The following is a 23,870-nucleotide window of genomic DNA, read 5'->3' on the forward strand; positions in this document are numbered from 1 at the left end:
CAGGTCACACAATAGTGCAGAAGAAAGAGGGGAAAATCTAATAAATGGGACAGCAGCACATTACTGCATTCTGAGTCTCAGATGTTTATATGGTGTGTATTTCTAAACACCTTTACCCTTATTGTGATTATTCTCAGGTTAGGTAAAGTAAGTCCAATCTGTCCTAAATCACAAGCATCTGAATTTCCATATTACAATATTTAGATCACAGAAGACTTCTCCGTGGGGTCAGTTCAGCTCAAGCTTTTTACAAATCAGAGATGTATGGCAGGCCAGCTTCTTAAGTTCAACTATATATAGTTTTATTGAATACAGGTTAACTAGTTTACATACATGAAACCAAAATAAGAGTCGAAACCAAATCGTTTACAAGCTTTGACAGCAAGAGTTGCGACAGCAAGGCGTCTAACACCGGAGAGGCCGTCCTTGAGAGTCAGCGTCTCCCTGATCTTCTCATTACAGAGTTTTAGAGTCCATCAAACATTTAGGAAATCCTCCTTTATTCATTAGTCCTTTACAGACAATGTGTCCAATCCAAAGTCTTGAACCCTTAAGATCTGTTTATATAAAGCCTCTCGTCTCTCCATTCTCCTTCTTCAGGCTCTTCTTCTCTGTGTCCTCTCCTGCGCCTCGTCTAACGGTAATACTTGCATTAGTTTCTTAATATGCAGCAAAGCTCTTTCTAATACATGGTCAGTTTCACTCTACTATGGCTTTCACAGCTCTAGGGAAAAAGCTGTTTTTGAGTCTGGTTGTGGTGGTCTTAATGTTTCTTGTAATAAGGTTCGTAGTTTCGTTTGTGTAGGATGGAAGAAGACAGGGGTCGGCTGACTGGGACACTCACTTTTATTATCTCTTTTCACAATAAAACAAAAGGTGCGCACAAAGCGCCTTCACCGTGATAAACACAGCTTCTCACAAAACAATAATCTCAGCGTTCAGCTTGCTCTCTTTCCACGTCAGCGTCCTCGTGAGGTCCCAGTCCAAAAAACTCTCTCTCCATCTCTCGCTCTCCCAGGTTATATGCAGTCTCTCCACGCCAATTACTGGACGTGGTAATTATGCTGTCCTCGGAGGAGCGCTTCAAAACGATGGTCTTGCTCCTCCTTTATGGCCATCAGCTGTTGATGTTGTTCTTGGTGAAGACCGGCGAGCGTTTGTATGATGTCCGCAAATGGCGAGGCTGGCGGGTTTTCCATGGCGGCGATGATCTTCTTCCTTCCCGGGTTTCGGCTCCACTGTAATAAGGTTCGTAGTTTCGTTTGTGTAGGAAGGAAGAAGACAGGGGTCGGCTGACTGGGACACTCACTTTTATTATCTCTTTTCACAATAAAACAAAAGGTGCGCACAAAGCGCCTTCACCGTGATAAACACAGCTTCTCACAAAACAATAATCTCAGCGTTCAGCTTGCTCTCTTTCCACGTCAGCGTCCTCGTGAGGTCCCAGTCCAAAAAACTCTCTCTCCATCTCTCGCTCTCCCAGGTTATATGCAGTCTCTCCACGCCAATTACTGCAATCAGACAAAGGTGTTCATCATCTGCACTTGACCTACTTACTCACCGCTCGGCCCCCTCCTTTCTCTCCCGCTACAGACTTCGCTAAACCACGCCCCCCTCGCCACATTTCTGTATCGCTTTCCTGAAGGAAGCGGTACAAACAGTCCATTTCCCGGGTGGATGGGATCCGCCACGATGCGGCTGGCCTTCTTCTTGACCCGGGCAGCATATAATGTGTCCAGATCTGGTAGATGGCAGCCCACAATCCCCTGAGCAGTTTTCACCACCTGGGCCAAGTCCTTTCTTTCCTTTGCGGTGCAGCTGCCATGCCACACCGCTGCACTAAAACAGAGTATACTTTCTATTGTAGCACTGTAGAAGTTCTTGAGCAGCTGACAGGAGAGTCCAGTACGCTTTAAGGGCGTTGTTGCGCCTTCTTCACCAGGTGTGATGTATTGACAGACCAGGACAGGTCAGATGAAATGTGGACGCCCAGGAACTTAATAATACCCACCCGCTCCACTGCTTCCCCCTGTATACAAAGAGGAGCGTGCTTCGTTCTCCTGAAGTCCACTATGACCTCCTTGGTCTTGCTGGTGTTCAAAATGAGATTATTAGTTGAACACCAGTGTATCAGGTGCTGGATCTCCTCTCTGTATTGAGTCTCATCATTGTTGGATATGTGAAGACTAGACGCTAACTAACAGCACATACACGAACAGGATCTTAACAGGACTCGTAACTAAGACAAGATACTCACAGGTAATGTTTAGCAATGACTCATACGTAACTATAGCAAACACAGGCAGGATTCACAGAGTGAAAGCCAATAAACCGGCACAGGACAGCAAACACAAGGGGATTAAATAGGGAAAAACTAATGAGGGAAACAGGTGACACAGGTGAAGCAATAATGACAAAACGAGGATAACAAGGGGGCGGGGCAAGAGAACGAGACAACACAAGCACATGGCCCAGCAAAGGGTGTTAAAATGTTAAATGTAAAATGAATGTTAAAATGGGGTTCACCAGGGAGATAAATTATGAGACAGATATTGCCCTCCCTGCGCAATCCAACTCTGCTCACTAAATCTGTTTGCCCTCTCTTCTAAAGTTTTCTTCACACCTCTCAGGTCCTGCACCCTGTTATCTTTTCCCTCCTCCTCCAGTCTGGGAATGAAAAAATCCAGATGTTCAGCAGTGAAATACCAGTCTGATGTTAATAGGTTCTTTGATAGTTTCATGATAAGCGTATAAGCTTCATGCAGCGGGATGGACTTTTCTGCTTTACTCTTCTCCAGATCGCTCTCCAGGAGTTCTTCTACTTTTGTTTTATCAAAGCTGGTTTCAGCCCGGCCTCTGGTGGATTCATACTCCTGTTTATGCTCATCAAATGACATATTAACTTTAGCTGTCTTTATCACATATTTCCTGTTCTCTTTGGTGTGTTCACTGTAAGGACATCTCCCTGTACACACAGTGCAGTAGCCACCTTTCATGACGTCACACTTTGAGAGGTCATCGAAAGGGACCCACCAACAACCAAACTGATGACAGTTTTCCTCACACACAGAGCAGCAGGTTGCCTCTTTGCTCAATACTAATAATAATCTCTCTTTAATTAAGTCTTTTGTGTTGACAGTTTTGTTCACACTAAACTCAAAGTTCTGAGATTTCTCAATCTTGTCTCTGTTCTGTCCTATGGCTTCCAGGATTTCAGTCAGTTCTTTGATTTCTAACTCTTTCTCAGTGATTCGGTCCATTAGATTAAAGACACGGGCTTCAAGTTGTTTTCGCGGTTTCTGAGCATCTACTGTCATCAGAGTTTGTTTTCTGTTGTTTTCTAGCAGGAGTTGCAAAAACTTTTCCATGCTTTTCTCTCCCATTTCCCATGATGATCTGTGAGCATGTGCTCTTTGTTCTTCCTGCTGGTTGTTGAATAAGAAGTGAACAGGTTTGTCTGTCTCATCTCTTCTGCAGGGGATCTGCGCTGTGTTAATGGCATTAAGAGCATCGGTTGGAGGTCCTCCATCCGAGTGTGTGATGATGAACACTATGTTTTTCTCTATATCTTTGCCAAACAGAGACAGAACTGACTGGAATATGTAACGCTCTTTTCCAGAGAGTCGATTCTGAGACGCCTTCATCACGAAACAAACGGCATCAATATAGTGAAAATCCTCATCTGAGAATAACCTGCCCAGATCATCAGTAATCTCTCTTTCTCTATTGAATCCTTCAGAGTCTCCGTATCCTGGAGTGTCAATGATGGTCAGAGATGTTGGGTTTTCTTCAACAAACACCTCATAAACTGTGATCTCAGATGTCAGGGATTGGGACTGAGCTTCTGGTTTTTCTTCTTCTGTGATTTGATGAAACTCTTGATCCTCAAACTTCACTCCCAGTAAGTAGTTCACCATGGTGTTGATCATGGCGGTTTTCCCAGCGCCGGTTTCTCCCACCAACAGTATGACTTTGTTCTGCTTGTTTCTGTCTCTTCGTCCATATGTCCATCGTCTGACCTTTTTATCAGTCCCATAAATTTGCTTTCTTTCCGTGTTCAGCTGGTAAAGTCTTGGGGGACCTGGATTAATGAGGGTGGCATCATGACGTGATCTACAGAGAGAGAGAATTCATTTGGAGATCAGATAGGGCATTTGGAGATCAGATAGGGCATTTGGAGATCGGATAGGGCGTTTGGAGATCGGATAGGGCGTTTGGAGATCAGGTAGGGCGTTTGGAGATCGGATAGGGCGTTTGGAGATCAGATAGGGCGTTTGGAGATCGGATAGGGTGTTTGGAGATCAGATAGGGCGTTTGGAGATCGGATAGGGTGTTTGGAGATCAGATAGGGCGTTTGGAGATCGGATAGGGCGTTTGGAGATCGGATATGGCGTTTGGAGATCGGATAGGGTGTTTGGAGATCAGATAGGGCATTTGGAGATCAGATAGGGCGTTTGGAGATCAGATAGGGCGTTTGGAGATCAGATAGGGCATTTGGAGATCAGATAGGGCCTGTAACAACAATGGCATCTGCTTTTCGCATTAAGTGGATCATGTGATGGCAAAACACATCGTCTTTGTCCTTGCTGGTTAATAATTGCCCCACGAGGACCAATTTACCAGCACCCATGTGACTCGTATCCCCCGACTTTACAACCTCATGACACACACACACACACACACACACACACACACACAAACACCCTTTTGTGTATAACTGAGAATAAGAGAAATATCGTTCATTTTATTTCCCAATGTATGTACATTCCTATATGCATGTGTGTGATTAGTTTTACCTTATAATAGAGGTTTGGTTTTCTAAATGTGTAGTTTTGAATTCTAAGTGTTTATCGAAAGGATGTTTCTCCCAATTTAAGGTCTCAAATAGAACCATGGTTTCGTAACCCTACCCCAGACCATAAAACTTTACGACCCAGGAAAAGGCAAACATTCCAAGCAAGTCACATCCCAAACGCACCACACACACACAGATTTTTCATTGACTTTCCCACATAAGACATTACCCAAAATGTTGATATATTTCTGAGGTGCCTTTTGTTATGACCATGTCATATTGGGGTGTCTATGATTTTGTCATGTGGTAATCACAACTTTAAATGTGTGTAATTCTGCATATCTCCTGTAACGTTGCATTTCTACAACCTTCATGTGATGCGTTTGATATCTCTGAAATTCTCTCAATCTAACAGAGTCGAATTCCAATAGCAGAATGCAGTAATATATATTGTTTACACACTTCATATTTCTGGAACCGAAAGGTATAAGTCAATCGACACTGTAACCCGAGCCAGGAGACTGTTTCAGACAAACAAAGGGATCTTCCCGCTAGGAAAAATCTCGACATCTGATTCGTCTTCCACGAAGAAGGGGACGGTACTTGGGACACTGATAAAAGTCCAAACCTTCAGTTTCCTCTTCTCTTCTCTCTTCGATCGCTCTTCTCTCATCGATCTCCTCTTCTCCCCGGCTTCAAGAAACATCTGAAAGGCTCAGGCCTTCTCCTCGGACCAACACATGTTCGAGTCGTAGCTGCCGTTTTTTGCAACTAAGTTCCTATCGCCTTTCCCCTCGACAAGGGAAATGACTGAACTTTCTCGGTAACGTTAAATTCAAGTGAGCCTTTACATCGTTTTGCGAAACGACCCAGAAGACGAAGCTAGACGCAAACCAGCCGGACACGCGTGAAAAACGTCTCGGGTTACGTATGTAACCCTTGTTCCCTGAGAAAGGGAACGAGACACTGCGTCGGTGACGACACTAGGGGAACGCCCTTCAGCGTAGCGCGTCTGAATTTATGAATGAAACCGAATCCAATCCTATTGGCGTTGCGTGATGACGTAGCGTGTGACGGCATAAGCGGATGTATACAAAAGCACGCCGGCACACAGAAATGTCAGCTTTTGCTATGAAGCAAGTGCTCCAGGCGGGGTGAGGTGTGGCGAACCGACGCAGTGTCTCGTTCCCTTTCTCAGGGAACAAGGGTTACATACGTAACCCGAGACGTTCCCTTTCGAGGGAACTCGAACTGCGTCGGTGACGACACTAGGGGAACGAGATACCCACTATACCACAACGAACCCCGCTCATCCTAGTGTGAAGCTGTCTTCAGGCACAACTTAGGACGAAAGCACTCGTGCACCGGGTGTAGAGGGAAGGTCCAGACTGTAAAACCTCATGAATGTGTGCGGAGTGGCCCAGCCAGCCGCCTCACATATGTCATGGATAGAAACCCCTGAAAGGAGGGCTCTAGAGGACGCCATGCCTCTGGTGGAGTGAGCTCTCACGGCCATAGGTGAAGGCAATTTGCGCACCTGATAGGCCAGGGAAATAGTCTGAACGATCCAGTTGCTGATGGTCTGTTTAGAGGCGGGAAGCCCCTTCTTGGGCGACCCAAAACACACCAGCAACTGGTCTGACTTCCGCCATGAGGAGGACCTCTGAATATAACACTGCAGTGCTCTGACAGGGCAGAGCAGATGAAGTCTCTCCTCACCCGCCGTCACGTGAGGTGGAGGATAAAATGCCTGCAGAACCACAGGCCGTGCCACATTAGATAGCACCTTGGGCAAATAGCCGGGCCTGGGATGTAAGATGGCCTTAATGTTGCCTGGAGCAAACTCTGGTTTTTTGCCTGGAGCAAAGCCCCTTCTTGGGCGACCCAAAACACACCAGCAACTGGTCTGACTTCCGCCATGAGGAGGACCTCTGAATATAACACTGCAGTGCTCTGACAGGGCAGAGCAGATGAAGTCTCTCCTCACCCGCCGTCACGTGAGGTGGAGGATAAAATGCCTGCAGAACCACAGGCCGTGCCACATTAGATAGCACCTTGGGCAAATAGCCGGGCCTGGGATGTAAGATGGCCTTAATGTTGCCTGGAGCAAACTCCAAGCACCCATTGGAAATAGAGAGCGCCTGGAGATCTCCTACCCTCCTCAGAGAAGTAATGGCCAACAAAAAGGCCACCTTAAACGAAAGGTTCTTGGCCTCAGCCGACTCTAATGGTTCGAAGGGAGCCTCAGCCAGCCCCTCGAGAACCACTGCCAGGTCCCAAGAGGGAACTCTGGTGCGAGTCGCAGGTCTCGTCCTCCAGGCTCCACGTAGGAAGCGTACGACCAGGTGATGCCTCCCCAGCGGGCCATCACCCAAAGGAGCGTGGAAAGCCGCAATGGCAGCCACATAAACCTTGAGTGTGGACGGGGTAAGCCCGGCAGAAAAGCGGTCTTGGAGAAACTCCAGTACTGAAGCCACTGGGCAGTTAACTGGGTCCAAATCACGCTCTCTGCACCAAACGGAAAATACATTCCACTTAAGGCCGTACAACTTCCTCGTGGAGGGAGCTCTGGAAGATAATATGGTCTCGACCACTCCAGCTGACAGGCCGGCTTCTAGATACTGTGCCCCCTCAGGGGCCAAACCCACAGTTTCCACAGCTCGGGTCGAGGGTGGAGAACTGAGCCCTCCGCCTGAGACAGTAAGTCCCTCCTCAGAGGGATCTGCCATGGCGGGCCTGCCAGGAGTGAAATGATGTCCGAGAACCATACTCGGGCCGGCCAAAACGGGGCTACTAAAAGTAGACTGACTCCGTCTCGACGGACCCTTTCCAGAACTGCTGGGAGCAGAGCGATCGGGGGAAAAGCATACAGACGTAGCCTCGGCCACGTCTGTACCATGGCATCCAACCCCAGCGGGGCTGGGTGCGTGAGGGAAAACCACAGTGGACAGTGGGACGTCTCTCGAGACGCGAACAGATCCACTTCCACTGGGCCGAACCTCACGCACATGGCCTCCACCACCTCTGGGTGGAGTCGCCACTCCCCGGGCCTCAGCCCCTGCCTGGACAGTACGTCTGCTCCCTGATTCTGGTCCCCCGGGACATACATCGCCCTGAGAGACGATAGTCTCCGCTGGGACCACAGGAGGATCTGATGCGCCAGTCTGCACAGAGGGCGCGACCTCAGACCCCCCTGGCGGTTCAAATAAGACACCACCGACGTGTTGTCGGTTCGCACAAGGACATGGCGACCATGGAGGTCTGGCAGGAAGCTCCTCAGAGCCCGGAACACCGCCAACATTTCTAGACAATTTATGTGCCAAGAGGAATGATGGTCCTGCCAGAGGCCTCTCGTAAAACGGCCGTCCATGACCGCGCCCCAGCCCGTGAGGGAGGCGTCTGTCGAAATAGATACTCGGCCACATAACACTCCCAAACTGGGACCCTGGGACAAGAACCAAGGCTTCTTCCAAATTGACAGGGAACGAAGGCATCTGCGCGTAACCCTTATCAAGCGGAATGGGTTTCCCCTCGGGGAAAACCCCTTGGTTCTCAACCACCACTGTAAAGCTCTCATGTGTAGCAGGCCAGAAGGTATCACGCTGGACGCTGCTGCCATGAGACCCAACACTCTCTGAAAGTGTTTGACAGTGACGGCCTGGCCTAGCTCCAACCTGGACACTGTGGTCAGGATAGACTCGATCCGAGCAGGAGTCAACTGAGCCCGCATCGTGACCGAGTTCCACACCACTCCCAGGAACGTGGTTCTCTGGGCTGGTGTCAACACGCTCTTTTTCGTGTTGAGTCTTAAGCCCAGGCTCTGGATGCGGGCGAGGACGACATCTCGATGCCGAATCACCAGCTCTCGCGACTGGGCCAATATTAACCAGTCGTCGATGTAATTGAGCACCCTGATGCCCTCGAGCCTCAGGGGTGCTAGAGCTGCATCCATACACTTGGTAAATGTACGAGGGGAGAGTGCTAGGCCGAACGGAAGAACCCGATATTCGTAAGCTTCGCCCCCGAAAGCAAACCTCAGGAACTTCCTGTGAGATGGAAGGATGGAGATGTGGAAGTAGGCGTCCTTTAGATCTATCGTGACAAACCAATCCTCGGATTGAATTTGACTCACGATGATGGGAATAGTGAGCATCTTGAACCTGAACCTCCTCAGAGACCGATTCAGATGCCTCAGATCTAAAATTGGACGCAACCCTCCATCCTTCTTTGGAACTATGAAGTACCGGCTGTAGAACCCGGACTCCCTGACTGGTGGGGGAACACACTCTATGGCCCCTTTTTCCAGCAGCGAGTGAACTTCCTGTTCCAACACTGGACCCTGCTCTGGGTGCACTGAAGTCCAGACCACCCCGTTGAATTTTGGTGGGCGGACCCGGAACTGCAGTCTGTACCCAGTTCTTACAGTGTGCAGGACCCAAGGAGAAATGTTCGCGAGGTTTTGCCATGCCTCTGCGAAATTCACCAAGGGAACCAGCCCCTCGGGGCTGGTGTCCAGTGTTTTGTGCCGGTCTTTGACGGCCCCCTGAAGCGGAGAACCGGCAGGGGAGAACCGACAATGACCCACAGTGTGCGAACCCGAACACTGACTGACCGCAGGCCTTTGGGGCAGACAGACCAGTGTGTGCTCGCTGGGAGCTAGCGTGTCCCGAAGCGTCAAAGACGGCGGGATACTGACGCCAGCTTCCCGAGGGCCCAGCGAGAGAGGGGACCACAATCGCTCTCTCTCGGGGGGGGCGGCCCTTTGAGGTCTCGTAAAAGCTAGGACCTCTTTCCCTTAGCCTTCCTGGACTGAAGGACGGTCCTCAGATCCGTCCTCTCAGGAGGCTGCGGGTACGAGCGACGTCTAGAGTCCCAAGCTTTTTTAGGGGGAGCTCTAGAGGCGACACTCGCTTTCTGTGCCTGGTGATGAGAGGAACTGGAAGACGGCTGTGGCTGTTCTCTAGCAGCCGCCCTCCTGGACCTTGAACGGCGAGGGAGATATTGTTTAAAAGCTTCGCCCTGCTTCTTAACCTCCTGAAACCTGTCAACCACGGCGTTGACAGCTTCTCCAAACAGACCCGAGGTTGAAACAGGCGCATCCAGGAGGAAGGCCCTGTCCTTCTCCTTAATGCCAGACAGGTTGAGCCACAGATGTCTCTCCGTGGTTACCAGAGCTGACATGGAGCGACCGATGGCACGGGCCGTCTCCTTGGTAACCCGGAGGGACAAATCTGTGGCCCTGCGAAGCTCCGCAACATCCTCAGGCGAGGGACCCTCGCCTTGGTCCATATCCCTCAACAGGTCGGCCTGGTACGCCTGCAAAATGGCCATTGCCGCCATATACGCTCTGCCCACCAAAGCTGATGTGGTGCGGCAAGGCTTAGAAGGCAGCGCCGGTGTCTTCAGGGATGACGCAAGGTCGGGTGAAAGGTAGCTAGCTAGGGCTTCCTCAACCCGAGGCATCATCCCGTATCCCTTATCCCTAACCCCCACGACATTACTGTAATTTAAAATCGGGGGGTTAGACAGGCGTGCAGAGAAAGGCCTGTTCCAGGATTTACACAACTCATTGTGTAAATCCGGGAAGAAAGGGAGAGACCGGCGTGAAGGTTGCGTGCGGGGCTGCAGGAAGCGCTCATCAAGTTTGCTCTTAGGACGCGCTTCCTGCCGCTCTTGTGGCCAGAAAATATCAAGCTTGGCCACAGCCCGCGTTAAAACCTCCACTAACTCACCATAGCTGGGTGCAGGCTGAACAGTATCATGTCTTTCATTTGGATCCCCCCCCTCAACATCTAATTCCTCGGAATCAGAGAGGTGTAAAACTGGGTCATCATCCCGAGCGGGAGAAGCCGCGGGGCGGGCTCCCGAGCGGGGAATAGGGGAACCTGAGCTCTCAGACGAAGAGTGGGAAAGTGCCTTGGCAGTCCCACTGTCGTCTAAAAGATCTCTCTGCGATCCCCACGATGCACGGCGCCGCATTGCCTCGGCAGATGCGGGACCTGAACCGCGGGGAGAACGCATTTGGCCATCCTCAGTAAACAAAGCCAACCGAGAACGCAGCACTCTCACTGACATAGACTCGCAGTGAGCGCAAGCAGCCCCCTCGAGAGCTGCTTGAGCGTGCTGCCTTCCCAGACAAGACACACACATCTCGTGTGTATCTCCAGGCGTGAGAAAACGTGGGCATGGAAACACACATTTTGAAAACTGTTCGCTTGCCATGATGAGACGAATATAAGATAAAGATTCGCTAGTTCAAACACACACACAAGCGCTTGCTGAATAGCAAAAAGCTGACATTTCTGTGTGCCGGCGTGCTTTTGTATACATCCGTTTATGCCGTCACACGCTACGTCATCACGCAACGCCAATAGGATTGGATTCGGTTTCATTCATAAATTCAGACGCGCTACGCTGAAGGGCGTTCCCCTAGTGTCGTCACCGACGCAGTTCGAGTTCCCTCGAAAGGGAACCACTTTTTTATGAAGTCAATGAAATCAAAGATCTATAAAGCTACAGGCTCTACATTAGGCTATAGACTACCTTGCGTAGTTTTAAGTTATAAACCCAAAAAGGCTTTATCTTCGTGGCCAGAAGATAAACTTTCTTGGAGTTTTGTAAACAGGAATACTTCTTCTTAACTGTGATAGTCTTACATTTATTCGCTGGACGAATAACGGATGACGAGACCAGTTACAGAACGAGGCATTTCCTATAATTGATAAAGTAAATGCATATGCGATTTATGAATTATGACCATGAGTTATGATTATTAATATTTCTAAAATTCCCTATATCCTTGAGCTAATTCGCATTAACCCAGAGGCATTTACGCTACAGGCCGTTTGGAGATCAGATAGGGCCGTTTGGAGATCAGATAGGGCGTTTGGAGATCGGATAGGGCGTTTGGAGATCAGATAGGGCGTTTGGAGATCGGATAGGGCGTTTGGAGATCGGATAGGGCGTTTGGAGATCAGATAGGGCGTTTGGAGATCGGATAGGGCGTTTGGAGATCGGATAGGGCGTTTGGAGATCAGATAGGGCGTTTGGAGATCAGATAGGGCGTTTGGAGATCGGATAGGGCGTTTGGAGATCAGATAGGGCGTTTGGAGATCAGATAGGGCGTTTGGAGATCGAGTGGGCGTTTGGAGATCAGATAGGGCGTTTGGAGATCGGATAGGGCGTTTGGAGATCGGATAGGGCGTTTGGAGATCGGATAGGGCGTTTGGAGATCAGATAGGGCGTTTGGAGATCGGATAGGGCGTTTGGAGATCAGATAGGGCGTTTGGAGATCGGATAGGGCGTTTGGAGATCGGATAGGGCGTTTGGAGATCGGATAGGGCGTTTGGAGATCGGATAGGGCGTTTGGAGATCGGATAGGGCGTTTGGAGATCGGATAGGGCGTTTGGAGATCAGATAGGGCGTTTGGAGATCGGATAGGGCGTTTGGAGATCAGATAGGGCCGTTTGCAGGGGTGAGAGGTCAGTTTTGTGCGGAACATTTTACATTCATTTATCTTGTGCTGTTGTTGCAAGTTGACATTAAGGTTGTCAACAAGATGATGTTATTTAGCTGGCTAACAGAGATTAATAAAGAAAAGCTTACCGTTTCCCCACCAGTTTATTTCCATCACCTGTTTTTGATAATAAGCATTTTCAACAATGATAATAATAAATAAAGAACAATATAAATAACTTTTGAATAACTGTTATATTATTTGTGACATTAGATGTTGCTGAACAAAAATAATGTGGCTGGAAAGCTTCATAATGTAGTACAAACTCACGTTTGAAATTAAGAGGGTGTTCATGGCTTCGATCTGAAGCACAGCTGACTTCACTGCAGAGAGAGTTTCTGCGACGGCGTGTCTTTAGAAAGTCTTCAATCTTTAGAAAGAAGTTTACTGCCCTTAATAACTTATCTATCACATCTATGTATCAGTAAATATTGTTGATTGTGCCCACAATGTTCAACAAATCATTCACTATATCACACATTTAACCCTCTGGCCTCTGGGGTCGGCATGCATGAGCTATATATCTTTATAGTAATTTAATTGTCTGCTTTTAAAAGCTCATAAACAAAGATTGTAACTCACCTTGAGTTCATCCATATCTCCACCGTCACAGTTTAACTGCTGAACACAGAATAATTCATTGATTCAGAATAGTTTTTATTTCTTCCAATATTTGCATATAAACAACTGGATATTTAATTATCTGTGTGTGAGAGAGTATTATGCACACTGTAAAACCTTGCTGTAAAAAACAGCCAAACATCTGACAGTAATACCTTTTTTCTTTTCTTTTTTTTTTTTAAACAGCAATATACCATAAAAACAATGAATTCTGAGTAATATTTGTCGTATTTGAGACAGTAGCCTGCAGGAATATATTGTGAATTAACAGGTGTTTTTGCACTGATTCACCGATCTCATCCTTTGTCTTTTAATTTTATATTTAGATTTGAATGTATTTCATGTATTTTTGGAGGATATTAAAATCACACAGAGCATAAAAAATGTTGAACTCTTGCATAACTTAAACACACACAGACATCAACAATCAGCATATGAATATCAACAGTTGTGACAATCAAAAGTTTCATGTCGCATTGCATGCTGGGTACCACCATAGTACAAAACTGAATAAATGATGCAGCTGAATGGTCTTTTGTCACCTTTGTGGAGATTCATGAGCTGTTGTGATGTCTGTGTGTGTCTAAATGATGCTGTAACTTTGTTTTATTGTGTTTGAAAAGAGTCCTTTATTCTAACTGATTGCTGTTGGAACTCTTGCTGTTGTAAATGTTCAGGTCTGTTAATTAGGAATGAAGAAGTGAAGCCTCTTGAATCATTGAAGCTTTTCTCTGGTTGTTTCGGGCAAAGAAGCATCAAGAGTGTTACAGACAGCGCCATCTTGTGGCAGGTCCAATACAGCAGCCAGGAGCTGATGACATAGCTGGATCAGATCCAATATGTACTGGATGGTGGTGTGTTTGGTGACGTCATAGACGCATAGGTTATCATGCGCTGGTCTTAAAGTGACATGTATGCTTTTTCTGTTGTTTTTTTAACAACAAAACAATACAACATACAATTTTAGAGCCAGGGGAGCAAAGAAAACACACACACACACACACAAACAATAATAATAATAATCAAATAAATAATAATAAATCACAAGAATACAAGACCTTTGTATCAATCAAAGATTGTGAAGACAGTACACACATTAACCGTCTTAAAGGGATAGTTCACTTTGAAATTAATTTTTGATATGTTTTAGCTTACCTCAAGGGCATCCAAGATGTAGGTGTCTTTTTTTCCGCAGTAGTTTCAATTTTGATATTTTTAGGTCAAACCGTTCTTGTCTGTCAGTCATATAATGCAGGTCGATGGTCATTGGCTCAAAACACAAGCACAGAGTCCAAATTAAAACAATTCCCCACGTCCAAATGAAACAATTCCCCATCATAAGTACACATTGATGGCCTAAGACACGAAATGAGCGGTTTGTGTGAGAAAACGAACAGTATTTATATCGTTGTTATCTCTTGAAAACAGCACACGTCCAAATGATCTGAGGGCGCGGGCGGGTATAGATATATACACTAGATGTCGCCTTGGCTACGGTTTCGTTCCAATGAACTGCAGTAGCCAAGGCGACATCTATGTATATATCTATACCCGCCCGCGCCGTCAGATCATTTGGACGTGTGCTGTTTTCAAGAGATAACAACGATATAAATACTGTTCGTTTTCATCTTGGATGCCCTTGAGGTAAGCTAAAACATATCAAAAATTAATTTCAAAGTGAACTTTCCCTTTAATAGCTTTTCCATTAGTACTAGAATGAATAGTAGAAAAGTAATTTTCGAATTCTTTAAGGAATACTGAGAAAAGGGGCTTTTTGTTAGAAAACTTAAACTTATGGATGTAAAATTTGACTTATCATACTTTGAATATCCAAAAATTACATTTTCAAAAGGCAAAACTAAATTAGAGAGTACCTTTTCCTTAATAAACATAGACACTTCATGCCATAACTTTTTCTATTGAGTGGAAGCAAAAATGAGTCAAGTAAATGTCTCTGTAATTTGAATCCTAAAGCTACAATACAACATGATCTGTAAACAACTGAACATACCAGTACACATTCAAGGGAAAATGCAAAAATAATAACAGTATCAAGAAAAGAAATCTGGTCAGATGTCTAAATAAAATAAAATAAGCTCTTTAGTCTGGTAAGAGTTCCTTCTTTAATGGCTCATTTGGATGGATCTGCTCCAGCTACGTCATCATGCAGGAGGCTGAAGTGAGGACCTCTTGAGACCCGAGCGCGGTGAGGCGTGGTTTATCGTATATATACATGAGAAACTGTGCTCTGCGTTCATACGTGATTTGAAGCTTTAGTAAACACAACAGTAGGGTGGTCCTTATCAAATCCTTTTTTTTTTTTTTTGCAAAATGTTAATGTCTTAACCTCTTAAATTGTTCCTTTTAACTTCAAAATTAGAAATATGCAAAATGTTGACAAAAAAAAAAAATATATAGAGGTAGCTCAATCATGTGGAAGATTGCCTATGTTAAGCTGTGTGGCGTTATTGTGATATGCAAGTAATATTAAAAGTTGCTGCAAATGAACTACATTTTATTGAAATCAGAGCAACACTAACATGACAACAATGACAACAATCTCAAAAAAGCACAAAGTTTTCAACAGTCCCTCATTTCTGATGCTCAGCAGCCAGTGTTGACTTTCTGCAGTCTGGATAGATCCGTCGGTGATCTTCCACCACATGAAGGAGAAACTGCAGTTGTTCTTCAGAGTGTGTGAGATAGCCACTGTATTCTTGAATCAGAGCCACTCCTCTCTCGGCGTGATCATTGACTACTGTCATTGCATGTGTGGTTGCCTGTGCCTCCTGATAATCTGCTTGATTCGGCTAAAGTTCCGGGTCAATTTCAAGGAACGTAATGTAATTTTTTAAACCAAAAAATGTGCTCTAAACCCAAACAATAACCAAGGTGATCATCAATAGAAATATGTATTGATTCCACCAGGAAAAGTAAATCTGCTGGGAATTTTGGGGGAATTTTACTAGCCAGGTACAATATAATTACAAATGATCTGTTTTTACGAAAATCATCAAAATCTCAGAAAGTTTAAAGCTATTGAGCTACCAGTAATTATGATGTTACTGCCATAAAAATTGGCACGCTGTATTTTCTTATATAAAGGAACAATTTGAAGGGTTAAGAGCATGACAATTGGAGACTTTAAAAATAAGGACCACCCTAGACTACAGTAGCTTGAAACTTTTCTTGTTATTAATGTGCACATGCTTTCTGTACTCAACTATTGATCAAATAGTTAATATTTTTATATCTGCCCTGTTTCACTTTATTTATTATTTTTATTTATTATTACTTATTATTTTTTAAGTCTGATTATGTTATTACCAGACATAATCTGTGTGTTAAAATGACACATCTATTGTGTTAAATTCTACTCATGTTGTGCCCGAGCACACACATTACATGTGTTTAATTATACACAATATGTGTCATTTTTAACACAGCTCTTTTAACAATGTATAATTATTTATTGTAAGCACTTGAAAGACGTGTTCAGGATGCCTGTAATGTGAGCTGGGTTCAGTTCTAGGCGTTGACTGTGTTGATGTCTGAATAATCCGCCATTTTAAGAGCCAGATATTACGCTTACAGGCAGAGATTAAGGTGTTAATAGGCTACAATCTTTAGTAAAACAACAAATTTTGACATTTTGGACCAGTATTACAGAGTTTTATTTCAAACAAAGCCTAATTAAAAAAAATATATAATTTGTTTCCATTTTCGCCCGATTGTGTGTTTAGTTTCGGTTTCGAAGCGTTTTTATTTCGATGCGTCACTACAATATTATCCCCACAACTCCAATTACTACTTAATAATGTAAAACTGTACATTAATAGACTCCCTCAAACTGACCTCAGTCTTGATCGAAGTTCTTGTGTGTTTGCGTCCTCGTGATGAGCGATGCGATGAGCTCGACCTTCGCGTGTTGAAACGGTGAAACTCTGATGCTACACTTAACAAGCAGAACACAGAGCTAATCTATACCATTTCATTTTAAAACATTTTCGTAAAACGAGATAAACAAGGCGTAAATCAACCCGAAAAGAAATTAGCAACAGAATCTGTCAGCGTGTTATTTGCTCCTCCTTATTTCCTGCTGTCGTCAGGCTGAAAGCACCACTAGAGTCTGAGTCTGCAGCCGGAGAGACTTCAGGACGCAGTTTCCCCCCCCACTTTTCATCAGAGTACCGCGAGAGCAGAGGGGATGAAAAAAACGTACAATATCTGATGAATGCATATGTAATAACGTGTCACTTGTTGTGCCAAGTAAGCTTATATGTTAAATAAAACACAACGAAAGGACACATATTTTGACAAGTTTGTATTGACGAACAAAGACAACAGTTTGCCAGTCATAAGTGAAAGTGTTTCTGTCACGGTTCATAAATTCATTGTTTCCTTCGTGTCTCGTGTAACTGTTGTTCTGTGTGTGTGTGTGTGTGTGTGTGTGTGTGTGTGTGAGTGGGCGTGGCACTCATTCCGGAGGATCAGCGATCCAGCTGATCTCATTCATCACCCCAGCTGCAGCTCATTCAGTCTCCTATAAAACCTCACCGCATTCTTCTCTCATTGTCAGATCGTTGGTTGATGTCTCCCGTTTGTGATCCCAGTATTGTCGACGTTCCTGTTTCCTGTTCCAGTTCCTGTTCTCTGTTCTTCGGATATCGTCTTCACTTGGGTTTCACGGTTACGGCACTTCACCACGGACCTCGCTGACCATCCAGTCCCTGTGTCACCAGCGTCTCTCTCATCATCGGACTTTCACCTGTTACATCATCGGACTAGCACCTGTTACATCATCGGACTTTCACTTGTTATTTCTTCAATAAACCTGAGTTACTTGCATTCTGCTTCCGTCGTCTTGATTCAACATGACAGAACGATCTGACCACGCTATGGAAGCAGCAAGTGATCCTTCATCTCTGGAAACCTTTGTCAGCACCAGTATACAACGCATGGATCACCAAGAGAAAAACCTCAACGACACAGCTCGGGCAGTTCAAGCGCTGGTGACACAGGTGTCCGAGCTCACCCAGCAACTTCAGACCTTGCGTAATCCCACTGCGCCACCCACACCGCCCGTTCCCCCCACACCACCGGAGAACACCTCCCAGTCGGAGCCGCGCCTTCCTATACCTGAGGCATATGCAGGTGAGCCAAGCTTTTGCAGAGCGTTTTTGACTCGCTGCTCGATGCATTTTTCCCTGCAGCCGAGAACCTTCGCCAATGAGTCAGCCAAGGTGGCTTTCGTTTTGACTCTCCTGACTGGGAAGGCAGCACTCTGGGGAACGGCGGTGTGGGAGAATCAAGACCCATGCTGCACCTCGTTCCAGACACTCTCCGCCGAAATGAAGAGGGTCTTCGACCGCGCCAGCACCGGGAGAGAGGCGGCCCGCATCTTAGCTGAGCTAAGACAAGGAGAGAGGTCAGTTTCTGACTATTCTATTGAGTTTCGTACTTTGGCGGTAGAGTGTCATTGGAACGAGGAGGCGCAGTGGGACATGTTCCTGCATGGGCTGGCTGACCGCATCCAAAAGGAGATCTACGCCCTGGACCTGCCCAGGTCTCTAAACGGACTTATAGAACTGGCACTTCGAGTAGACGCTCGTTTATCCCGTGTGGAGCGGAGAAGATTGCCTGGTCGAATGGCGGAAGGAGTAGAGCTTCCACGGTCCAGCGGCGGGGATGCGGTCAGCCCCGTCTACGATCACGAGCCCATGCAGGTTGGGCGGGCTCGGCTTACTCGGGAGGAGAAGGAAAGGCGGAGGTCCCAAGGACTTTGTCTTTACTGTGGAGCAGCTGGTCACTTTGCGTTCGGTTGTCCGGTAAAAGGGCAAGCCCGACAGTAATTCTGAGGCTACTGTCGGGTGGGATCTCCGCCGAGAAGACCTCACCAACATCTACGCTCCTCCCAGTAAGACTGAGGTGGTCAGCTCACGAGCACGACGGACAAGCACTGGTGGATTCAGGGGCAGAAGGTAATTTTATGGACTGCACGTTTGCTCACAAGTTTCAAGTCCCCTTATTACCACTCACCCGCAAGATAGAAGTCCGCGCACTCAATGGTCAAGATCTACCCAACATTTCACACACCACCGGACCCGTCACGCTCATCACATCTGGCAACCACATTGAGACCCTATCATTTTACATTCTGGACTCCCCTCTTGCACCCATAGTTTTAGGACATCCCTGGCTCATCAAACATAATCCCAAGATAGACTGGCAGCAGCGCACGGTGTTGGAATGGAGTACTAAGTGTCATGAGTCTTGTCTTGTCTCTGCTTGTCCGTCTGTTTCTGTCTCTGTGTTTCAGGAGGAGACAGGGGATTTATCTAACGTGCCCACGGAGTACCTGGACCTGAAGGAAGTGTTCAGTAAGTCTCGGGCTGCTTCTCTTCCTCCGCATCGTCCCTATGACTGTGCAATAGACTTACTGCCAGGTAAAGCTCCGCCTAAGGGCAAGTTATATTTGCTTTCTGTTCCAGAGAGGGGGGCCATGGAGAAATATATTTCTGATTCTCTGGCATCCGGGTTCATCCAGCCTTCCTCATCTCCTGCGGGGGCGGGGTTCTTTTTTGTGGGGAAGAAGGACGGTTCTCTGCGACCTTGTATTGATTACCGAGGGCTGAACAACATCACGGTAAAGAATACTTATCCTTTGCCGTTGATGTCTTCAGCCTTCGAGAGGTTGCAGGGAGCGTCCGTCTTCACTAAATTGGACTTACGTAATGCTTATCATTTGGTCCGCATCAGGAAGGGGGATGAGTGGAAGACTGCTTTTAACACCCCCAGGGGGCACTTTGAATACTTGGTCATGCCCTTCGGGCTGTCCAACTCCCCAGCAGTCTTCCAAGCACTCGTCAATGACGTGCTGCGAGATATGGTCGACCAGTTTCTATATGTCTACCTGGATGACATATTGATTTTTTCGTCTTCTCTCCAGGAACACGTGCAGCACGTCCGACGAGTGCTCCAGAGGTTGTTAGAGAATGGGCTTTTTGTCAAGGCGGAGAAATGCGATTTTCATGCACAGTCTGTTTCTTTTCTAGGGTACATTGTGTCAGCTGAGGGAATTCGGATGGATCCGGAGAAGGTTAAGGCTGTGGTGGAATGGCCAACTCCAGATTCCCGTAAGGCCCTACCACGGTTTCTGGGGTTCGCCAATTTCTACCGGCGGTTCATTCGCAATTTCAGCCAACTAGCCTCGCCTCTGACTGCCTTGACCTCCCCCAGAACTACGTTCAGGTGGTCAGACGCAGCTAAGGCTGCGTTTGCCAAACTCAAAAGTCGCTTTGTTTCGGCTCCCATCTTGATTACCCCTGATCCATCACGTCAGTTCGTGGTGGAGGTTGATGCGTCAGAGGTGGGGGTAGGTGCAGTGATCTCTCAGCGTTCTCCCTCAGACGATAGAATGCACCCGTGCGCGTTTTTGTCCCATCGTTTGTCTCCTGCCGAATGCAATTATGACATTGGCAACAGAGAATTGTTGGCGGTCAAGTTAGCATTGGAAGAATGGCGTCACTGGTTAGAAGGGTCGGGGGTACCTTTTATCGTTTGGACAGACCATAAGAATTTGGAATACATTAGAACTGCCAAAAGATTGAACTCCAGGCAGGCTCGGTGGGCACTTTTTTTCGGACGTTTTGACTTTACACTCTCGTACCGCCCGGGTTCCAAAAACATCAAACCCGATTCTTTATCGCGTATTTTTGATCGTTCCGAACGCCCGTCTACTCCCGAGTGCATTTTACCCGAGAATCTATTTGTCTCCACACTCGTATGGGAGGTCGAATCGAAGGTCAAGAGAGCCTTAGAAGGGGTAACGCCCCCGGTCGGTTGCCCACCGAACCGCTTATTTGTACCGGAGGGATTACGGTCCGACGTTATTCAGTGGGGGCATTGTTCCAATGTGGCTTGCCATCCAGGAGTTAATCGAACCAAGTTTTTGGTCAAGCAACGATTCTGGTGGCCTCTCATGGCTCGTGATGTTCACAGTTTTGTTTTGGCTTGCTCAGTTTGCGCCACTGGTAAGACTTCCAATCGCTCCCCAGATGGGTTACTCCAACCGCTGCCTGTCCCTTCGAGACCCTGGTCCCATATTTCGCTAGATTTTATCACCGCCCTCCCACCCTCTCGGGGTAACACGGTAGTTTTGACCGTGGTGGACCGGTTCTCGAAGGCGACCCATTTCATCCCCTTGCCCAAATTACCCACAGCCAAGGAGACAGCGTTGGTCGTCGTTGATCACGTCTTTCGCTTACATGGCCTCCCGACAGACGTGGTTTCCGACAGGGGACCCCAATTTGTGTCCAAATTTTGGCGAGAATTTTGTAGATTGTTAGGGGCGACTGTAAGTCTGTCCTCAGGGTTTCATCCCCAGAGCAATGGACAAACTGAGAGAGCCAACCAAGATTTGGAGAGAACGTTGCGATGTTTGGTTTCCAAGAATCCTTCCTCGTGGAGTCAGCAATTGTCTATGGTGGAGTACGCACACAATACGTTACCAGTGTCATCTACGGGCCTATCTCCGTTTGAGTGTAGTGTAGGTTACCAGCCACCTATATTTTCTAGTCTGGAATCCGAAGTCGCGGTTCCCTCTGCCCACGCATTTGTCCAGAGGTGTCGTCGCACCTGGACTAGAGCCCGTGAGACTCTACTCCAGGCGGGAGCGCGCACCAAGGCCAAAGCCGATCGCCACCGGTCTAGGCCTCCCGTATACGTCGTTGGTCAAAAAGTGTGGCTTTCTACTAAGGATATTCCGCTCCGCTCCGTTTCTAATAAACTTGCTCCTAAATTTATCGGCCCGTTTACTGTCACCAAGATCATTAGTCCGGTGGCAGTCCGTCTCAACCTCCCTCCAGTGTACAGGAGGATTCACCCCGTGTTTCATGTATCCAAAATTAAACCCGTGTTTTTTTCCCGTATTAATCCGCCAGCCCCGGTTCCCCCACCGCCGCGTCTCGTAGACGGGGAACCAACCTATTCGGTAGATCGTATTCTGGACAAGAGGCGGAGGGGACGCGGATTCCAGTACTTGGTGGACTGGGAAGGTTACGGTCCGGAGGCGAGAAGTTGGGTACCTGCCAGAGACATTCTGGATCACTCCCTTATTGATGATTACAATCAACAGGTAAGGGAGCCTAGGGACGCCAGGAGGCGTTCTTAGGGGAGGGGGTACTGTCACGGTTCATAAATTCATTGTTTCCTTCGTGTCTCGTGTAACTGTTGTTCTGTGTGTGTGTGTGTGTGTGAGTGGGCGTGGCACTCATTCCGGAGGATCAGCGATCCAGCTGATCTCATTCATCACCCCAGCTGCAGCTCATTCAGTCTCCTATAAAACCTCACCGCATTCTTCTCTCATTGTCAGATCGTTGGTTGATGTCTCCCGTTTGTGATCCCAGTATTGTCGACGTTCCTGTTTCCTGTTCCAGTTCCTGTTCTCTGTTCTTCGGATATCGTCTTCACTTGGGTTTCACGGTTACGGCACTTCACCACGGACCTCGCTGACCATCCAGTCCCTGTGTCACCAGCGTCTCTCTCATCATCGGACTTTCACCTGTTACATCATCGGACTAGCACCTGTTACATCATCGGACTTTCACTTGTTATTTCTTCAATAAACCTGAGTTACTTGCATTCTGCTTCCGTCGTCTTGATTCAACATGACAGTTTCAGCACCGCGGACAGCGACTCCTGATTGACAGCGATGGTGCTGAACAGGTCACGTGCGCTCAATCACTGCCACATCGCCTTATTCACCTCGAACTTACCACTTCCGGGAGTTCTCACAACGCGATTTATCTCAGTGCAATGGCGCCTCACGGCTGTGTTCCCCAATGTAAAAAAATAAATAATATTGCATTACAATAAGTGTGTTGTGATTGCCAAAACATTTTTAGTAACTAAACTGAATTTTATTAGGTTTAGTGACAACATGTTACAATGTTTACATGGTACAATTTCTGGTAAGCTACGCTTTTTTATTATTTCAATTCAATTCAGTTATTGTGATTTGATTTAATATTAACTAATTTGGTATTAGGTAGGCTACACAAGATAGGCATTACATTTTCTCAAGAAAAAAACAACTCACCTAATGCTGTAAACATACAGAGAGCCATATCAGCTGGCAGTATTATTTAAGGTTAAAATAACTCAAATGAAATATAATGCGTTTTTTTATTATAATAACAACTTTATTTAATGATATAAGTACAAATATAATAAATATGTAATATAGTAGGCCTACACATATTTAGCAAAATACTCTCTATAGCTCTTTTTTTCTTGCCAACTAACGTGCTATAGCCTTGACAATGGATAATACACATCAGAAGGGATCCTGGTCGTAATTTTAAGGTTAGTTTTATTATATGTCTGGAGCTGCTGAATCTTCTATAGAAGATCGTATGCGTCGGAGTCAAACTTCCGGGTTTGTGTACCCCTCAACGGCGTTCGAGTTTTCAAAATGGCCGCCAGGTGAATAAGGCGAAATTGAACTAGTTCAAAGTTCAGTTCATAAATTATAAAATGAACTAGTTCAGTTCATAGTTCATATACTAAAAATTTGAACTAAGTTCACAGTTCCAAAAATGAACTAGTTCATAGCTCTTTTTTTCCATGTTGCTGCGAGATATTATTTTTCAAAATGATTGCCACAGTCCATATAGAACCACAGACAATTATTTTATCAGTTTTAACACTGAAGCTATGCGTCAGATTTTTCCCATCCTCACCGACCTTGTCATAAAACTCGTTTAAATGATCATACGACGCCTCCTTGCTGCTTTTTGTTTTGATTTGATTTGTAACGTAAGTGATGAGTCGTTCATGAACGATCCATTCATTGCATCTGTCACGTGACAAATTAACGAAGGAAGGTAAAGTAATTATTTATTTTCCCTGTAAACGATTTTTGACTGCATTATAATG

At 46.3% G+C, this 23,870-nt stretch overlaps 2 protein-coding genes across 3 annotated transcripts in view; one reads left to right on the top strand and one right to left on the bottom strand.

Moving 5' to 3' along the window:
• LOC309505541 (uncharacterized protein) overlaps positions 1-23,870 on the top strand; it is a gene marked incomplete at its 3' end in the record, with an annotated part of 163,365 nt that overhangs the window by 110,867 nt on the left and 28,628 nt on the right. The window lies entirely within an intron of this gene.
• On the bottom strand, positions 1,264-17,022 carry LOC309479925 (uncharacterized protein). Of its 2 annotated transcripts, XM_082144219.1 has the most exons (6): positions 16,788-17,022; positions 14,088-14,202; positions 12,894-12,932; positions 12,582-12,681; positions 12,401-12,428; positions 1,264-4,113 (listed from the first exon to the last, which is right to left on the bottom strand). In XM_082144219.1, exons 3-6 carry the CDS (start codon positions 12,906-12,908, stop codon positions 2,523-2,525), a joined length of 1,734 nt encoding a protein of 577 aa, XP_082000345.1. In that variant the 5' UTR covers positions 12,909-12,932; positions 14,088-14,202; positions 16,788-17,022; the 3' UTR covers positions 1,264-2,522. The 2 variants fall into 2 exon arrangements, with proteins under 2 accessions (XP_082000345.1, XP_082000346.1); XM_082144220.1 differs by lacking the exons at positions 12,401-12,428; positions 12,894-12,932; positions 14,088-14,202; positions 16,788-17,022 and having other exon boundaries at positions 12,582-12,670.

The sequence above is a fragment of the Leuciscus leuciscus genome, assembly GCF_965113295.1.
Source record: "Leuciscus leuciscus genome assembly, chromosome: 1".
In the NCBI taxonomy this organism is placed as follows: domain Eukaryota; kingdom Metazoa; phylum Chordata; class Actinopteri; order Cypriniformes; family Leuciscidae; genus Leuciscus; species Leuciscus leuciscus.